We start from the raw sequence: 15,807 nt of genomic DNA, 5'->3' as shown, positions 1-15,807 counted from the left end.
GATCCATTAATTAAAACTTGATAGCTCACAGATGTAATGCATTCTATCACTAAATCCACCCATTTTTTATTTATGCCAAATTTCTCCAAGGTTTTCCTTATATATGTCCATTTCAGCCTATCAAAGGCTTTTTCCATATCTATTTTGTACCCTGATTCACTTTCTTTATATCTCATAGTGTGTAATATCTCATGAGCCACTAGAATGTTATCAATTATTTGCTTGCCAGAGACAAATGTTGATTGATACTGGGATACCATTTTTCTTTAGTATTTCTTGATTATATTCACCAGAATTTTTGCAATTATTTTATATATGATATTACATAAATTGATGAGTTTGAAATGCTCCGCTTTTTCAGCGTTTTCATTTTTGGGAATGAGGGTAATAAAGGAATTACTTAGTTGTCTTTTCATTTTTCATAAATGAAAAAAAAAACCATGTAATTTCATAAAAACCTACAGTTACTTCTATTCCATCTTTGTTTCATTAATGGATCTCCAAATTTATAAAAGTACCCTTATTATAAATTAAACTGTTAGATTTGCCTTTCTAGACTTCACTAGATATAATATTTTTATAGGATAAAATTACTTTTATTCTTTTCAATTTGACTCAAGAAATTTTTTAATTAAAAGTGAAAAAGTTCTTTTGGAGGTATTTTAACAATTTTTTTTTTCTGAATTGATAGATATAAGGGTAAAATGAGTATTTTTAAAAAATGAATGCATTAGGCCAATGTTTTCGTCTATGACATTAACAAAAGGGAGGTAATTGTAGGTTTTTTCAATACTACAAGGGAGGTTTTTGTGAAAGTGAAACCTCAAGGGAGGTTTTTATGATTCTCAGAAGCCTCAAGGAAAGTTTTTATGTTCTACCTTTTATTTTTTTCAACTTTGGCATGAGTTTTGATCAATTTGCTATTTTTATCCCTTTTATTTTTCAATCTGTTTGAATCAATTCCTGAGATTCAAACAGAAGATTTGTCATGGTTTGAAACTGAATTTGAATCCTATACGCAGGGGAGGAGCCAAGGGGGATCCCCCCCGGGCCCAAAATCCCACTTATACCATGTATATTCCCCTCCCCAATCCCTTGTGTATACACTTTATTCCAGTAACAACAGTCCGAATTTTCTACTATCTCCATTCTGTTGTCCTTCCTACTAACTCAATGACTTGGTGACAGCCCATCTTCCTGTGATGTTATTATTTAGGTGAAACATCTCCCCCTCCCCCATTCTAGTGCTGCTGAACAGCACCACCATCCTCCCCATCAATTCCTTTTTCTCTTGGTTCTGTTCATAGTTCATAATAGAAACCTCGACCCTATTTAACTATTCTCTCTCTCTCTTACACACTCAGTAATCATATAATCATTGCTGTTGATTCATTTAAACAGTGCTAAATGGGTAGGAGCTTTTATTATTGGCATTCAGCTAGTCTCCTAATTCATTCCTCATCATTTAATATTCAACTAATTTAATAGGACGTTAAGAACCCAGATACCAAAAAAAATGAAAAAACAAAAGGACCCATTAGTATAATGGTTAAAGCTTGTTGGGGACGAAAGTAAAACCAATTGTAAATTAGTCAAGGTGATTCTTCACAACTCTGCCAGGGGATCATTTTCTGGTTTGTTTGAATGCACTACCTCTGCTATTTTTGCTTTGCAACCAATCCAGATTGAACCCCCAAGTGTTCTTTCACAATGACTGCCGAACAAAGTAGTTGTGATTTGCTTTTGCTTCATCGCCTCTGGTTTTTTAGTGAATCCAGACAGAACCCCTAACTCACATTGACATCCAAAGGGTACAAATTTTTTAGAAAGAAAAAAAGTTTTATCGAAAAAAATGGTCTGCCTACAAAATTTGTCAACGTGCTTCCTTTTGATTTAAGAGAGAAGGATGAGCTTACCCGCTTTGTTGCCTATTTAGGGTTTAACTTTCAGCCAAAGTTCTGCAACAGAGAAAAGGAAAACGACACAAGGGAGGGATGTCAAACAAACATGGGACAGATGCCACCATGTCATTGAGTTAGTAAGAAGGGTAGTAGAATGTGGTGAGTAGGAAATCTGGACTCAAAAGCCAAGCTTCAATTCCACTGTAATCCGGACTCTAGTCATTTATATCTATACTACTTTAAAAAGTAAGAATAGCCTCAAGAAAATTTCTAGAATTTTGTGATGACAAAACTTACCCTCTATATTTAAATTTATTGATAAAAAATGAGGGCAAATAGGATAATTAGTTATTGATAATAAATTAGTTGAAAAGAGTTAGTTTTAAGATATTAAATACATTCTATTATCTCTCATTAAATCCAACATTCAAGGTATTAATTTGCATTCACCTTCATTGAATCGAATATTTAAGACTTCTTTGTTTCTTCTCATCATTAAATTCTATAATTAAATACGTACATAATAAATTAACAATTTCAATGTCATAAAAACTTATCTATATTATAAAGAGAAAAGAGGGGGAGGCGAGGACCCTCTTACCACAGGCCTCACACGTAAGCCTCTCCATTCTCAATACTTACACATGTACGGTTTTAAATGCTTTTAATCGGTAAGTTTTCTCATTTATTCCACTTCATTTTGCCTTGCCCCACTTTTCATTGAAGTCCACCTTCCCGTTTTGGTATAGGCTCTTCTTTTTTTGCCCCTTTTTTTTTCTTGAGGTCAGTTTTTCGATTTTGATACATGGTATGCTTTGTATTACCAATGGTTGCATAGTAACTTTAAGAAATCTCTAAGAGATTGATTCTTCCTCCTATTAGTAACAGTAGAATACTGAGTTTTAATCTCTAAGGGTCGGTTCAATTTTGTTAGGCTCTTACTGAGTTTTAAAAGCTCTGAATTAATTTAAAATTAATGGTTGCATGCATATACACCTTTGTATATTCATCGTTACGGAACATAGTTTACCTATTAACATCATATCATTCACTCAAACCATCTATGGAGCTAAAGTCATTTGCTCAACTCACATATATTTTTCTCTGAAAATATTTCTAGGCTTCTCCCAACGAATTTCTACTTTTCTAGGTTTTTTTTCCAAATTGGGTTTACATTTCTTGGAAGCCTAGAGATAAGGTCATTTGTTCAACTTAGGTATATTTTTAATTTTACTTTTCTGGGCTTCTACCAATGCATTTCTAATTTTATGAGATTTTTTTCAGACCCAATTTTTCCCATTACTTGTAGGCTTTTATATTTTTTGGGCCTCTGTCAACATCTTTTCTATATTTTCTGGATTTTTTTGGTAAATACGTTCTTAATTTTCTATCAGCACATTTCTAATTCGCTTAAATAGTTGCTAATTTTCTCCCATTACTTGCAAGTCGTTGGTTTATGTTTCTTGGGATTTACTTAAGAAGTATCCTCTACCCTCATTAAAGAGTAAACCAACAATTCCAAGTACTTTTCTAAACTCCATTTAAAATTTTTCTAGATATTTTTTCACACTCGGTTTTTGTGTGCATTTGTACTTTTGAAATGGAATTTTTAGCATTTTCATTGAATACATGTTGAGAAAAGCATTGTGTATGCATATGTACTTTTCTAAACTCCATTTTAGCATTTTTAGACTGTCTTACCACTTTTCTAAGCTTCGAACCAAAGCCCTTCTATTTTGGTTTTCACAACCAATCAAAGTAGTTTTCTGGATGTCTTTCAAAGTTGAAAGGAACCATGAGACATCAAAGACCAACCTGTTCCTACAAACTCAGTGGGTGAACTAATATAAAGAAATCATTGCTTCTCTGTTGTTCATTCTGTAGTATAAGCATATGTGGTCAATTTGTTGATTTTATCTATGACTTTATTTTCCCACTATTAATTTTCTTGAACATGTAGGTAAGATTTCAGTAATTCTCTTTGGGATATATTTACTTGACAAAATCTTGCCTTTTACATGCAAGTGTTTTGATCCAAGATATTTAGAAGTATCAAATTTTTGAACACCCAAAGTTACTAGTTCTGATATGATATCATGTTTGCATATTTAGGGATCTATGCCCCAAGTGCCTTTGAATGTGAGTCATATTCATTTATGGGTTTTTCATTGGTATCCATGTATAGTGTGCTTACTTGATGTAAATACCTAAGAACAAAATTTCCCTGTTATTTACCTAATTGGTATCTTATGGTAGAAAAGAAAAAAAAATAAAATAGCACTCGGTTTAGGTACATTGAAAAATTATTCTATAATCCCTAGTAGTTTTTAAGGGTCTCTCACCACAAACCTCATATGCTGCTCTTTGGCCTTTCACGTTTCAAACGTGTGAACAATCTCTACTTTTTAATACCTATTAAGGAAAATGACCATTTTTCATCAATGCTTTTTAAATGTACAAAAACACCCTTATTAAATAAGGTATAATTAATTTATACAGGCGTTATAACTTATATAGATGTTATTTTCGTCTTTTAGTGTTCTTATTGAGGTTAATGCTCAAAATAGGATTAAGTTCCCCACCAATTCTTCCCTCAGCCAACTAAAAGCCAATTCATTGTTTTCTTCTTCAAATGCTTTTATTATTGTCTATTGTATTTTTACTTGATAAAACCTGTTAATTGGTTTTCAGGTTATCTCTATTTTGAACCTTCTTCAAAATCACGCTTTTGAGTTGATGAGAAATAAAGAAGGCAAAGAAAGAGATTGGAATCATGTAATTTTCTCTCTTATTTATATATTTTCGTCATCTATTTTCTTTCTTTTCAAGCATGTTTTCAGTTAACCTTGGTAGCATTTGTTTTGTTTATGCATATGTAAACATCTTTTGCAATTGCATCACCTTTGATCACCATGGTCTCTCTCTCTCTCTCTCTCCCCCCCCCCCCCCCCCCCCCAATTATCTAAGCATGATCCCCCTCTGTTCTTATTTTGCAAAATAAATAGATTTAATTGTTTCCCTCCGCTATGTTAAAAGCAAGAACTTTTAAGATTATAATTTCTGGTGTTTTACCGGTCATGCAAATGGTTACTTTAATTTGGTAAGGACCCCATTTTTATTCTTCTGCAAATTTTTTTTCTTATGTTTAAATAATGATCCCAACCTTTTCTCTACTTTCTTCTTTTATATACATAGATGTATGTTGAGTTGCTTTCAATCTCCATTATTGCAAATGTGTAGGTTCTTCACTATTACCAACAAAATATGGATGAGGGGACTTGGGCAATCATAGATTTTCCAATAGATAATTTTCATGACAATATTCAGTCCCATTTTCCTAGACACAAAGACAACCCTTTGGTTGCATTACCCAAGATATGCCTAAAGGATATACTCCAAGGTGAGATTTAATATTCCACTTATGTCGATATCGTATGTTGTTCTCATCTTTGTAATTACAAATTCAAAGAAATTTATTTTTTTTGCAGAAATGTAAGTGGGATACAAACTCACTTTTTTTTTATAAAGAAAACCCTCTGATTCTCTTGTCACGAACACAACCCAAACTTGTACTTGTAGCTTGTCACGGACACGATCTGAAAAGTTTGACAACATGTAGTTGAAGAAAGAACTTGTAACGATCAATTGTATGCACACAAGATAGGAGAATTTTCTTTCTTTATTGTTTTTTTTTGTTGTAGTAATTTGATGAAGCTTTTGATTGCAGCAACTTAAAGTCCAGAATCCTTTAGCCGACTTTGCACGAAGTTGTAACGGTTTCGAAGCTTCAATGGTTGAGGAGCCAAAATTCTGATTCTTCTTCCCTTGATCTTGGTGCAGCCTGTCTCTTCTTCTTTTTTTTCAAAAGCAATAAAAGTAAAGGAAAGGAATTGGGTACCCGAAGGGGAGAAAAATATCTTTAGTTGGGCACACTTCCCAACATGCATGCAGCTATCACCATTAATCTTAAAACTTCATTTCTAACAAAATGCTTGAAAGCGGCAACATGCAGGCGTTGAAATCATTTCTCCTTTTTTTATTTTATTTTCTATCAAAGAAGCTTCTCTTGATCACCTTTTAGAGAGAGTCGGAGGAGTGCTAGAGCTTCTTCTTGTTTTCTCCTCTATTTATCGATTCATCCTTAGTCGATGAGCGGGTCCAAAGGATTTAAATTGATTTGAATCCACCAATCATTGTTGCAATTTAATGTTGGTTGACATGGAACCCACAAATTGATTTGAAAGGAATTTTCTTAATTATAATTTTGTATTATTTGGGAAAATTGGTTGGTTTGAGATCTCCAATTAACAAATCGATGATCTTTGTATAAATAAGGTTGATTGGAAGATGTTTGTAAAGGTGCCACTTGTCAAGAAATTAGGGCCCACATAAGGAAGGAAATCCATTAATTGAATTAAGCTAATCCTCTTTGAATAATCCAATCAAATTTTCCTTTTAACCAAATTGTTAATTAGGCATGGTTGCCAATCAATTGGGCCCCACTAAAATTGATTAGAGAAAATCTCTCTAATTGATTTAAGAGTTTAAGAAAATCTTTCTAATTGCCATGAATGGTGGGCTTTGTCTCAATATTCAATCCTCTACGTGGTAGGTGTGAGCCCTACCTAACACACTCTTGGGTTTGGATCTAACGGTATATTTCTCTCTCTTTTTTTTTAACCCACTCAATTTTTTTGGGGGGGAATACATTAGCATCCAACATCTTTCTTGGGCCTAACAACTCCTTTTCATTCAATCTCATATTGGGTTCTATTTACTTCACTTCCTAGGCCCAAAATTTACATACCAACATATATATTTTGTTTTTGGGATCCTAATTTACTCTCAAAAAAGGGTTGTTTAATATTCATTTTTCCCCTTGCTATGTTCTACTCTTGCAATTGCATTTGTGAATTAGTAGATTGATGTTGTATTAAATATATATTTGTAGGTCTTTATTTACATTTTGTTATGACATCCTCTTACGTTTGCTTCCTTTATTTTCTTCTTTTTTGTTTTTATATTTTGCGGACAGAATTGGTTTCAAGTAGAAATTTTCCATCTATATTTGATTCACCTTAAACAAATGGCACCTTATTTGCCTCAGTGTGTGAGTTATATGCCCCGGACAATAGTTAGGTTTGATTCCCTTGGGATCTGTTTGGAAGGAGTACAAACGCAAATACGTAGAGTGCAAAACCTTATATTTTGTATGTATTTGTACTGTACATATTTGCATTTGTACTCTTTCCAAACTAATAATTGGGATTTGTGGGAGGCTTAAGGTCTTTGAAATGGCTCGTGTCTCCAATTGCAATTATCCATGGTGCTATCTTCCTAATTCTATTAAAAGTATGTATCTATGTTGGGTTGTGAGGTTTCTTCTTGAAATTGATTAATCCTTACATGCAGTTCCATGTTTTTTTGACCTATATCTTTAGTAATTGTGAGCATATTGCGATTGGAATGAATGCTTTGGGTGGTGGTGTGATCCTAGATGATTTTTAGTATTGTGGTGGTTCCTATGATTGTTTTGGATATAAAGGCAAAAGAGGATAGTATGTTTTGGGTAAGTCATGTGCCTAAAATATTTTGAAACTATGCAAATAATAGCATGGGCTTTCTAGAGCATACATATATATAATTGCTTTTTTAGGAAACCTAATCATCATTCTATTACTTCTTTGGGCAACTTCATAAAGTTTCCTACCAATGTGTAAGTGTAAGGCTATAAGACTCAGGGATGTGCCAGTTATCTCAAAAATTTGTGTTTGTAAAACTTTTTTTGTTCTACCACAAAGTTAGGTAATATATTCATTGAAAACTTCAAGAAAATTGAGGTCTTATATACATAGATTGAAAAACTAATCCACTAAAGAGTTTGAAAGAGTTGAGAAATTCTGTGAGTTTCCAGATTAAAGCCTATATCTTAAATTGGATATCATTAAACTTATATCTATAGGTTACTCATAGTAGATGTCTCATGCCCCTTTGATGAACCATGCAGGTACCAAAGGTGGAAAGAAGTATGACTCATTTGTAAAGAATTTGGAAACCTTAACCGTATATCCATGATTGATTCTTATTCATGTGTTTGATCAATAGCATGATTTTATTATTTTAGTTTTTTTAAATAAATCAAAATATTTTTAACCTTAAACAACCAAATAGTCCTTCAATTAATATATAAATAATTAAGTTCTCAAAAAATTGTATATTCATTTTTTTTACTTTGTATATATATCATGTATAAAAGATATTCTATCTTAAGAAATAATATAATGATATCGAGACGGATCATCTTTTTATATTTTTTTTATATATATATTCTCGTGCATCACACGCATGTCTTGCTAGTAATTCCAAAACGGCAAAACACGCCTGTCACAATATATATTTATTAGGTTATAGGGGTCTATATATATCGTTACTTGTTATTTCAGAGCGATAATGGTGACAAGAACCCCGTAGCAAATAACTGACTCGCATTGGCTCAAGATAACACCGAAGGACGCGAGTGAACTGCTATCTAAAGCTATCACATGATTTACTTGTATTGTATGTAGGAATCGTCACAAGAACTTTCTTTCTGTTAACCATGGTTTTCAAAATCGGACCGAAAAAACCGGCAACCGGTCAGGCCCCCGGGTCCGGTTATAGCGGTCAGCTTCATCTACGGCGGCCAGCATTTATTTTGCAGCAGGTCCAGCCGTCCAGCAGTAATAGTTACGGTAGTAACAGGTCCGGCGATCGATTTGCAGCGGCAACAGGCGATTTTGCAGCGGCGGGCGGGGGTTTCTAGCGGCAATAACAGTTGAAGGCTTGCAGCAGCACTTGCAACGGCAATCGCCTGCGACCAAGCCCAAGCCCACCGTCACAGTCACACTACCATTATCGGCGGTGACCATCTTTGTTGTTGGTGCCATGGCGGGGGCAGTGATAGCCAAGCTTGAGCATGTCAAGGAATTCATAGCTCAAAAACGCAGAAAATTTGCAGCCCCAATTAGCCCAGAAGCTGCCGCAGTGCGAACCATCAGAAACTTGCGTAGTTTCCAGTATATTATTTCACTTAGCCTGCCTCTCCCATGACTTTCCGGACCAACCAACCCGGATCTGCCCTCGCAAGTCTCTCTGCATTTTGGGAGCAGAGCATGCAAAATTGAGCAATGGATCTTAGAAGCTTTGAACGGCACGACTCTTTCTGCACTGGCATTTGAGTTGTCTCCCCTCCTCTTTCAATCAACACACTCGACGTAGATAGCTCCGGTGGCCCTGGCTTCTGCCTCTATCAAGCGGCGACAGCCCCTATCCTCCCCTACCACGCCTCCCCAAGAACCCATTTTTCAGGATCTGTCTGGGCCATGATCTTTCTGAGCCTCTTGCAAAGACCTTTGGTGCTTGGAACCTTATTGACAGTGGTGGCAATTTCAAAACTGGATATATTCTGGTTCTTCCGATGATACAAATTACAAGCTTGACTGATTTTCTGTTGCTTCCTGACTTCCTGTCACTGCCCCGTTGGTTGTCATTGCCGATTTAATTGAGCGCTTAGTCCTTGGCATTAGAATCTTGGTCATCGTGATCATTGTTGAGCTCATCCGCACACATGCTGTGATTCACCTTCTTTTGTCACTTGGCATTGGAGTTAGAGATGATGACGAGGATTTCCAGAGTAAAGCTAATTGAATTCAGTCTCAGATTCTCCAACAATGTCATAGTCATCTAATAATCTGTTGGTTTTAAATTTTATTCATGTTGGTTTCCTTAGTTGTTAATTATTTAGATAGGTTCCTCAGCTTGACTTGCTCAATGCCCAACAAGTATGTAGAGGGAATACTTGAAACCCCCACTCTGACTGCAACCAACCAAAGTTCAAACATCACAAACTAGAAGATACCAAGGATATTATAATAGGACATAAATAATTGGCTCGTAGTCGAACTGTCAAAGACATGGAAACTATGGAATACAACAGTACGGCTTAGGGGTACCCGAACAAAATCCCCAATTTAAGGTAAAAATAAATAAATAAATAGAAAAAACAAGAATAGTATAATAGCAATAACAGCAACAAAAAACATGACCTTAGTACAAAATTCCAAATTGGATTATACTGTACATATACATGTGACAGAACACCCATGCCATCAATAATGGCACCGGTATCCATTGGCTCCAATATTAGGCAGTTAAGCGGTTAAGCAACCAGTCATTCCAGAACAGCAACCTCTTGATAATAGTTAGCATCATTGAACTCAAACATACTTGTTCCATCCTCAGTGGATTTGCCCTCTGATAACTTAGGGTCATGATTTCTCTTCAAGAACCCTGCCTCCCCAACTATCCCCTCTTTCAAGGTCTGTACCATTGCCTTCTCTCTGTCCTCTACTTCCATGCCAACAAATTCAGCATCTTCCTTGAACAATGACGATACAGTAGCCATCTTACTTGCATCAGCCCCCACAGGCCTGTCACTGGAACCCACAGCATTCATGCTATCATTTCGTGTTTTGACCTTTCCATCAGAAAATGATTTGATGTTAGTCCCAGTGGCATCCATGGGAGTAGAAAGATTAACATCAGAGTCGCCATTACCACTTGAAGGATTCCTCTCTGACCTGCCTACCTCTAAATCCAAAGACTCTTGCCATCCCACCCAATCAGGAAAAGCCCTATCACCAAATGGCTTGCTACTGTCTGATGTTGCAACTTGGAAGAAACCAAGATCAGCAGAAGAGCTTGTCTTCTCACTCTGGGGGTTCAAATCTTGCCCATTCACTGGACCATTATTAGCACATTCACCCAGGGCATTTTTGTTGGATCTGGATTCCCCATTCATGGGAGCTGCACTGTTAGCCAAATCCTCATCCTCTCCAACCACCACTTCATCATCACTATGGTTGCTGCCACCATTTGCTGTGCAACTTAAATTGATCTTGTCCATCTTCTCAGATTGGGAAGTGCTCAAATGCTCACCACCAATTTTATCATCTCGAAAAGCAAACCAGTTGGAATTTGTAAACAAACTGCTGCAACAAGAAATAAAGAAATTGCACAAGGTTTCAATGATAACCAAAAGGGTTTCCAGCTGCATCAATTATTGTGTGAAATGTGGATGCATTGAGCTTGCATCAGAGAATGCAATCACAGGGTTATTTTAGTTACATGGAAAGATGACTCTAGCAGAGCCAGACCCATCCTTCTGACTGACCCTCTGGCTTTAAGCCAAATATGCCCCAATCCATACGAGTCCCACAAGCCACTGGAATTCACTTATTTCCTACAAATAATAAGGTCATTAGCTCACTTAGTCCCTTAGAAATGAGTATGGACCCAGTAAACTCTTTTAAGCCAGTTGAACCTTGCCAAGGCCCAAGGGAAAGAGTGGTATATGGAAACAGGAGGCACATTTCTGCAAATTCAGCACCATGTGTCAAACTCGTGTAAAAGAAACATTATCAACTACAAATACAGCCAAATTTGGAAGAGGACTCTGATTTAGACATGCAATCTACTCCAACTTATGAACCTCACAGAGCAGCATCAACATAAAGCTCAAACAAGCTTTTTTTCAGAGAAGGCTAAAGCTGGGATCTGGGAACACAGGAACTGTATATATATTTGGGGTCCAGTAACTTGCCACCCATCCCATTAAATGGATGATGGAGAAAAGTTTATCAGATGGTTAATAGCCATCAAACAAATCTGATATATAGTACGCCCATAGCTTTAATAGGGATCCATTTAATGGTTGGTCATGATTTCTGGAAAATGGAAAACTGGAAACACAGATGACAACTCATAGGAGACTCGGATCTGGATAAGAATCCAGTGTCCCCAGACCCAAGATGCACCCTTATAAAAATGAGTATCAAAATTGGTAACAGAACATGACCAATCAATGAAAAGGAGGATCATGAGGCAAATGAGGATGAAGAAGGTTCAGAAGAAGTGTAGTTAGAGGAAAATGAAGGTAAAGACTGAAGAGGGGTTTGGATGAGGAGAAAGGAAAGAAATAAAGGAGTGGAGGCGCAACATTAGTGGATGGATGTTTTTGATTCATCAAATAAACATTAGTGGATGTTTTAATCAAAGGAGAGGAAAAAAAAGAAAGATCTTTTAATCAAAGGAGTACGAGCGCAACATTAGAAGAATTTTGGGCTTGATTGGGGGCGGGAACTGCTGAAAGGGAACAGTAGGGAGTTGGGAAGAATTAGTGAGCACTTGAGAATTTTCAGGGCATCATCATTTGTTGCTGCTTGGGTTGACTAGGCTTTTTAGTGGATGTTTATGAAGTAGTGTGTGGGGGGGGGGGGGGCGTTTGGGGGTGGAGGTGTAGTTGTGTCTTATTTGTGTTTGCAGCTGGGTATTGGAATGTTCTGAGTAAGGTGGGGTGATATTATCTTTGTTCACTGTTCGCTGATTTCCTATCACCATTTCTTGTACTATATACCTTTTGTTTTTAACAAAATTTACTTTACTATCAAAAAAACGAAAACCAATGGCAGTCAGCAGTCTCATGTGACACCTGGAGTCTGTCAAACTGAAAGTGCCAATATCCAAATTCATTAGGAAAAATTTGATACTAATAGGAGAATTATCAAACCGTCATTGTAGCAATTTCATTTGAGCACTGAAACATGATTGTTATTCTAATGCAAAGGAGGACCACCCTTTCCACCTAGAGTGCTTGGGCCATAGATGATGTTAGGATAATCCAATGTGTTCAATCTTTAGCCCATAAGATCTAATGATATCCACCAAGTGTTGGGTCCTATACTTGGGCTTGTTCACCTCATGCAGTCATTTTGCTAGGTTGACCCCCAGGAAAAAAAAAACATCATTAATGCATTCCCTGGAAATGAATGTTCGTGTATCCAAATATTCCAATGGATAGGAACCTTACCTCTCATGGCCATCACCAAGCCTCAAAGAAGATATTACAACCTCAGTTGATTCATCATCAAAGTAGGTATCCTGCAATTTTTAATTGATCAAAAAGCACTCAGATCAAATGTTACAATGGCATCAAAGACAAATTCATCTTCCCTAGTTTTTTATCTGAATGATTTATAATTATCAATGTATTAGTTTTTCTCTATAATCAGGAGCTTAAAATTAGAAATAATATACCTCATCATCTTGTTCAAGAGATCCATGGACCTGCAACAGATAAGGTAAACCATAAACATACACACATTTAGGCGAAACTAGGCTAGTTCAGAACCAACGTGACTTCAGGATGCACCTAGTGAGAATTTTAGGCGCAACTAGGCTTAAAGTTGAAAGTTTCAAGTAATAGGCTAGATACTGAGTGAAGGAAAGGACCTTGAATTTTTTTCATGGCTCAATCATTGGTCTCAAGAGTGAAAACCTACTTCAGTTGGATCTGAAGATCAGCCAATTCTCGAGAGGGTTATTAAGATAGAAAGAAATTGAGAGGGAATTTTATTGGGGAGATATTCTTCCAGGTTAGCCTGTGAGTAAAGAGTAATATGAAATTGTACCCTATCATCATTGTAGTTCCGCTCTTCAACTTCAGGAGTTTGGTGTACATCATCTTACCCATTACCTATGTCAACTCATTATCCCTCCTTCCTTTCAACTCACCCTTAAAAACTTATTAAGAATCCTTTCATTCATTTTCTACATCTCCAGCCCAAAGCTGTAGAACATGCAAACTACATGCCTCATAGCTAAAAAAGAATTCAAAACAAACAGAAATCATATACTTCTACTAGTCAGAAGGTTTTAAGTAAACATGCAATACCTCTTCTCCATCATCATGTTCAAACATATTGTATCCAAATGCCGGGATTAAATTATTGGCAAGAATTGCAACATCATAATCTCTATCATGGAGTTCATCTTCATCACTATCCCTTATCCTGTCCTGCAATGCAGTTGGACGGCTGCATAGAATGGATTGCAACAGAGCTTAAAGGTTGATATTAATGAAAACAGAAACCAACCAAGAGTATAAATAGTAGTAATTCCTAATCTCTAACACTTGATCAAATAAACACACACACAACTCGTCAAAGCATCAGATGCCTTTTTAAGCAAACTAAAATTTATGATTATTATATCTCATCCAACATCCATGACATGGTGCTTTCTCCAATAGACAAAGGGGGTTCTCTTTTATAGTGAACAGATAGAAGCATACCCACAGGCCCAGTGGTGAACATTTTCGACATGATAACGCTCCTGTAGAACGTTCACTTGCCAATCAATCCATTCATCATTTTCCTAGATAAAACAAATTAACCAAAATGTAACAAAGTTCCATCAAGTAAAATGCTCAAAAATGATCAAGTGCTCATTTTCCCTATAACAGTGTTATTTGAAGCTAATGGCCTTACAGAAACATTTAACAGAACCCACTTTTCTGATTGAACCAAGGTACCAGAAGCTATTGGAAAATAAAGATACTCTCAATTCTCAAAGCTCTCCATTCACTTTCTTTAAAGGAGACTTTAAAAAAAATTATTAGTGTAACAAATTTGAACACCTACATAACAGTGCAGTTGAGAACAGAAGCATGCTTCCATCAACGATGCCAACCATTCTAAAAACACCTAGGGAAAAGTAGGGGAGCAATCTGGGCAGGCTGGGCCAAGTTTAAGGTCAACGCAGGCCCAACCCTAAGACTCCCGAGACTGAAATCAAACCTGAACTGCCCAACCTAGGTCCAGCCTGAACTAAAATTTGACACTCAGGTGGGCCTCTTGGGCCCAATGTATAAAAATGGCCCTAAACCTATTTAGTATCAGCTTTCTGAACTGTTAGGTAGGAACATTATATTTTGTGTGCATGCATGTACATATGTATAATCAGCCTAGGTTCAGGACAGGCTAGGATTGGCCTGGGCTCCAGCTACCCAAGGGTGCAGGGTGCGGGCCCAGCCCAGAAAATCCAGGATTATGGGCTCAGACCCAGACTCCAAGCCCAACCCATGTAAAATATCAGGGTGAGTCAGTCCAAGCTCAGGTTCAGCCCACCCAAGTTGCACTCCTAGGGCAAAGTACTAATGCTCAACTTTTTAAAGATCAGCTTTGAAGCTGAACTTTGACAAAAACACATCAAGTAATGTGGGGATCAACCAAAATTAGGGGAGTTATTACAGAGTGCAATAATCCAAAAGCAGTCTTTGGGTGCTTCAACAAGAAAGATTCCATTAAATCCATATCTATAGTTCCATTGGAAAGTATTACCTCTAGAGTAAATATGAATTTTCAATAACTATTTGAATTTGAGCATTAGACCATAAATTTCTCAAAGTCAAAGGAAGGGATCTCGCAATACCTTTAGGTATGCCTGGATGTAGTTGTTGCCATGTCCTAGTTCAACAAGCTTGTTAGAAATCCGAGTGACATGGCCAAGGTAGCCTGCCCTTGGCATGTGTCTTCCAGCAGCAGGTAAAGTTGGCTGCTACATAAAACAATACCTTAGAGTTAAGGAATACATAATTACTCGTGGAGGCTTTGCAGATGCATTTGACGAAACCAAAAATCTTCACAAAAACTTATTCTAGTTCAGTGTCAATGATCTGGGAAGTTTCCACATAGCAATAGCTTGGGGCCATAAGGCCCCACAAGTTCCTTTGGCTTCCTTCTTTTCATGGATGAGTTTACAGCTTCAAACCCCTTGCCAGTTGCCACATGTAACTCCTTTTCGATGGGCATTTGTAAATTAAATTATTGGAACTACAGACTGCTCATAAAACTTGTTGGAGTTGGGAGGGGATTGGGAGAGTGAACAGGTGGTCAGTCAAGGGGATCCCCATCCAATGAATGGTTTGGATCAGCAACAGGATTCCTCCATGTCACAGAAATAGGTGGGATCCTCTAGTAGAAAGGGCATGTGTTGCACATTGGAAAATAGAAAGTACCAGAAAAGGTCT

The 15,807-nt window shown here is 36.7% G+C and overlaps 1 protein-coding gene and 1 long non-coding RNA gene across 9 annotated transcripts in view; one reads left to right on the top strand and one right to left on the bottom strand.

Moving 5' to 3' along the window:
- The first annotated feature begins 4,546 nt into the window (after window positions 1–4,546).
- On the top strand, window positions 4,547–6,613 carry LOC148802159 (uncharacterized). The gene is made up of 3 exons (XR_016081808.1): window positions 4,547–4,676; window positions 5,142–5,301; window positions 5,390–6,613. It is a non-coding gene; the product is annotated as an uncharacterized LOC148802159 (long non-coding RNA).
- A 3,175-nt stretch (window positions 6,614–9,788) lies between these two features.
- Window positions 9,789–15,807, bottom strand: part of LOC104602615 (uncharacterized) — a 34,604-nt gene continuing 28,585 nt past the window's right edge. For 5 of the 8 annotated variants that reach the window (XM_010266368.3, XM_088898228.1, XM_010266372.3 and 2 more), the window contains 6 exons: window positions 15,210–15,335; window positions 14,071–14,153; window positions 13,672–13,813; window positions 13,035–13,064; window positions 12,808–12,878; window positions 9,789–10,930 (listed from right to left, as the gene is read on the bottom strand). In XM_010266368.3, the coding sequence (XP_010264670.1) occupies window positions 10,111–10,930; window positions 12,808–12,878; window positions 13,035–13,064; window positions 13,672–13,813; window positions 14,071–14,153; window positions 15,210–15,335 (1,272 nt within the window). In that variant the 3' untranslated portion in view covers window positions 9,789–10,110. The remainder of the gene's footprint in view (window positions 10,931–12,807; window positions 12,879–13,034; window positions 13,065–13,671; window positions 13,814–14,070; window positions 14,154–15,209; window positions 15,336–15,807) is intronic. The other 3 variants (XM_010266369.3, XM_010266370.3, XM_010266371.3) reach the window with 3 other exon arrangements.

The sequence above is a fragment of the Nelumbo nucifera genome, chromosome 2, assembly GCF_055504915.1.
Source record: "Nelumbo nucifera cultivar China Antique chromosome 2, China Antique-T2T, whole genome shotgun sequence".
Lineage (NCBI taxonomy): Eukaryota > Viridiplantae > Streptophyta > Magnoliopsida > Proteales > Nelumbonaceae > Nelumbo > Nelumbo nucifera.
This window is presented reverse-complemented; position numbering and strand designations above follow the sequence as displayed.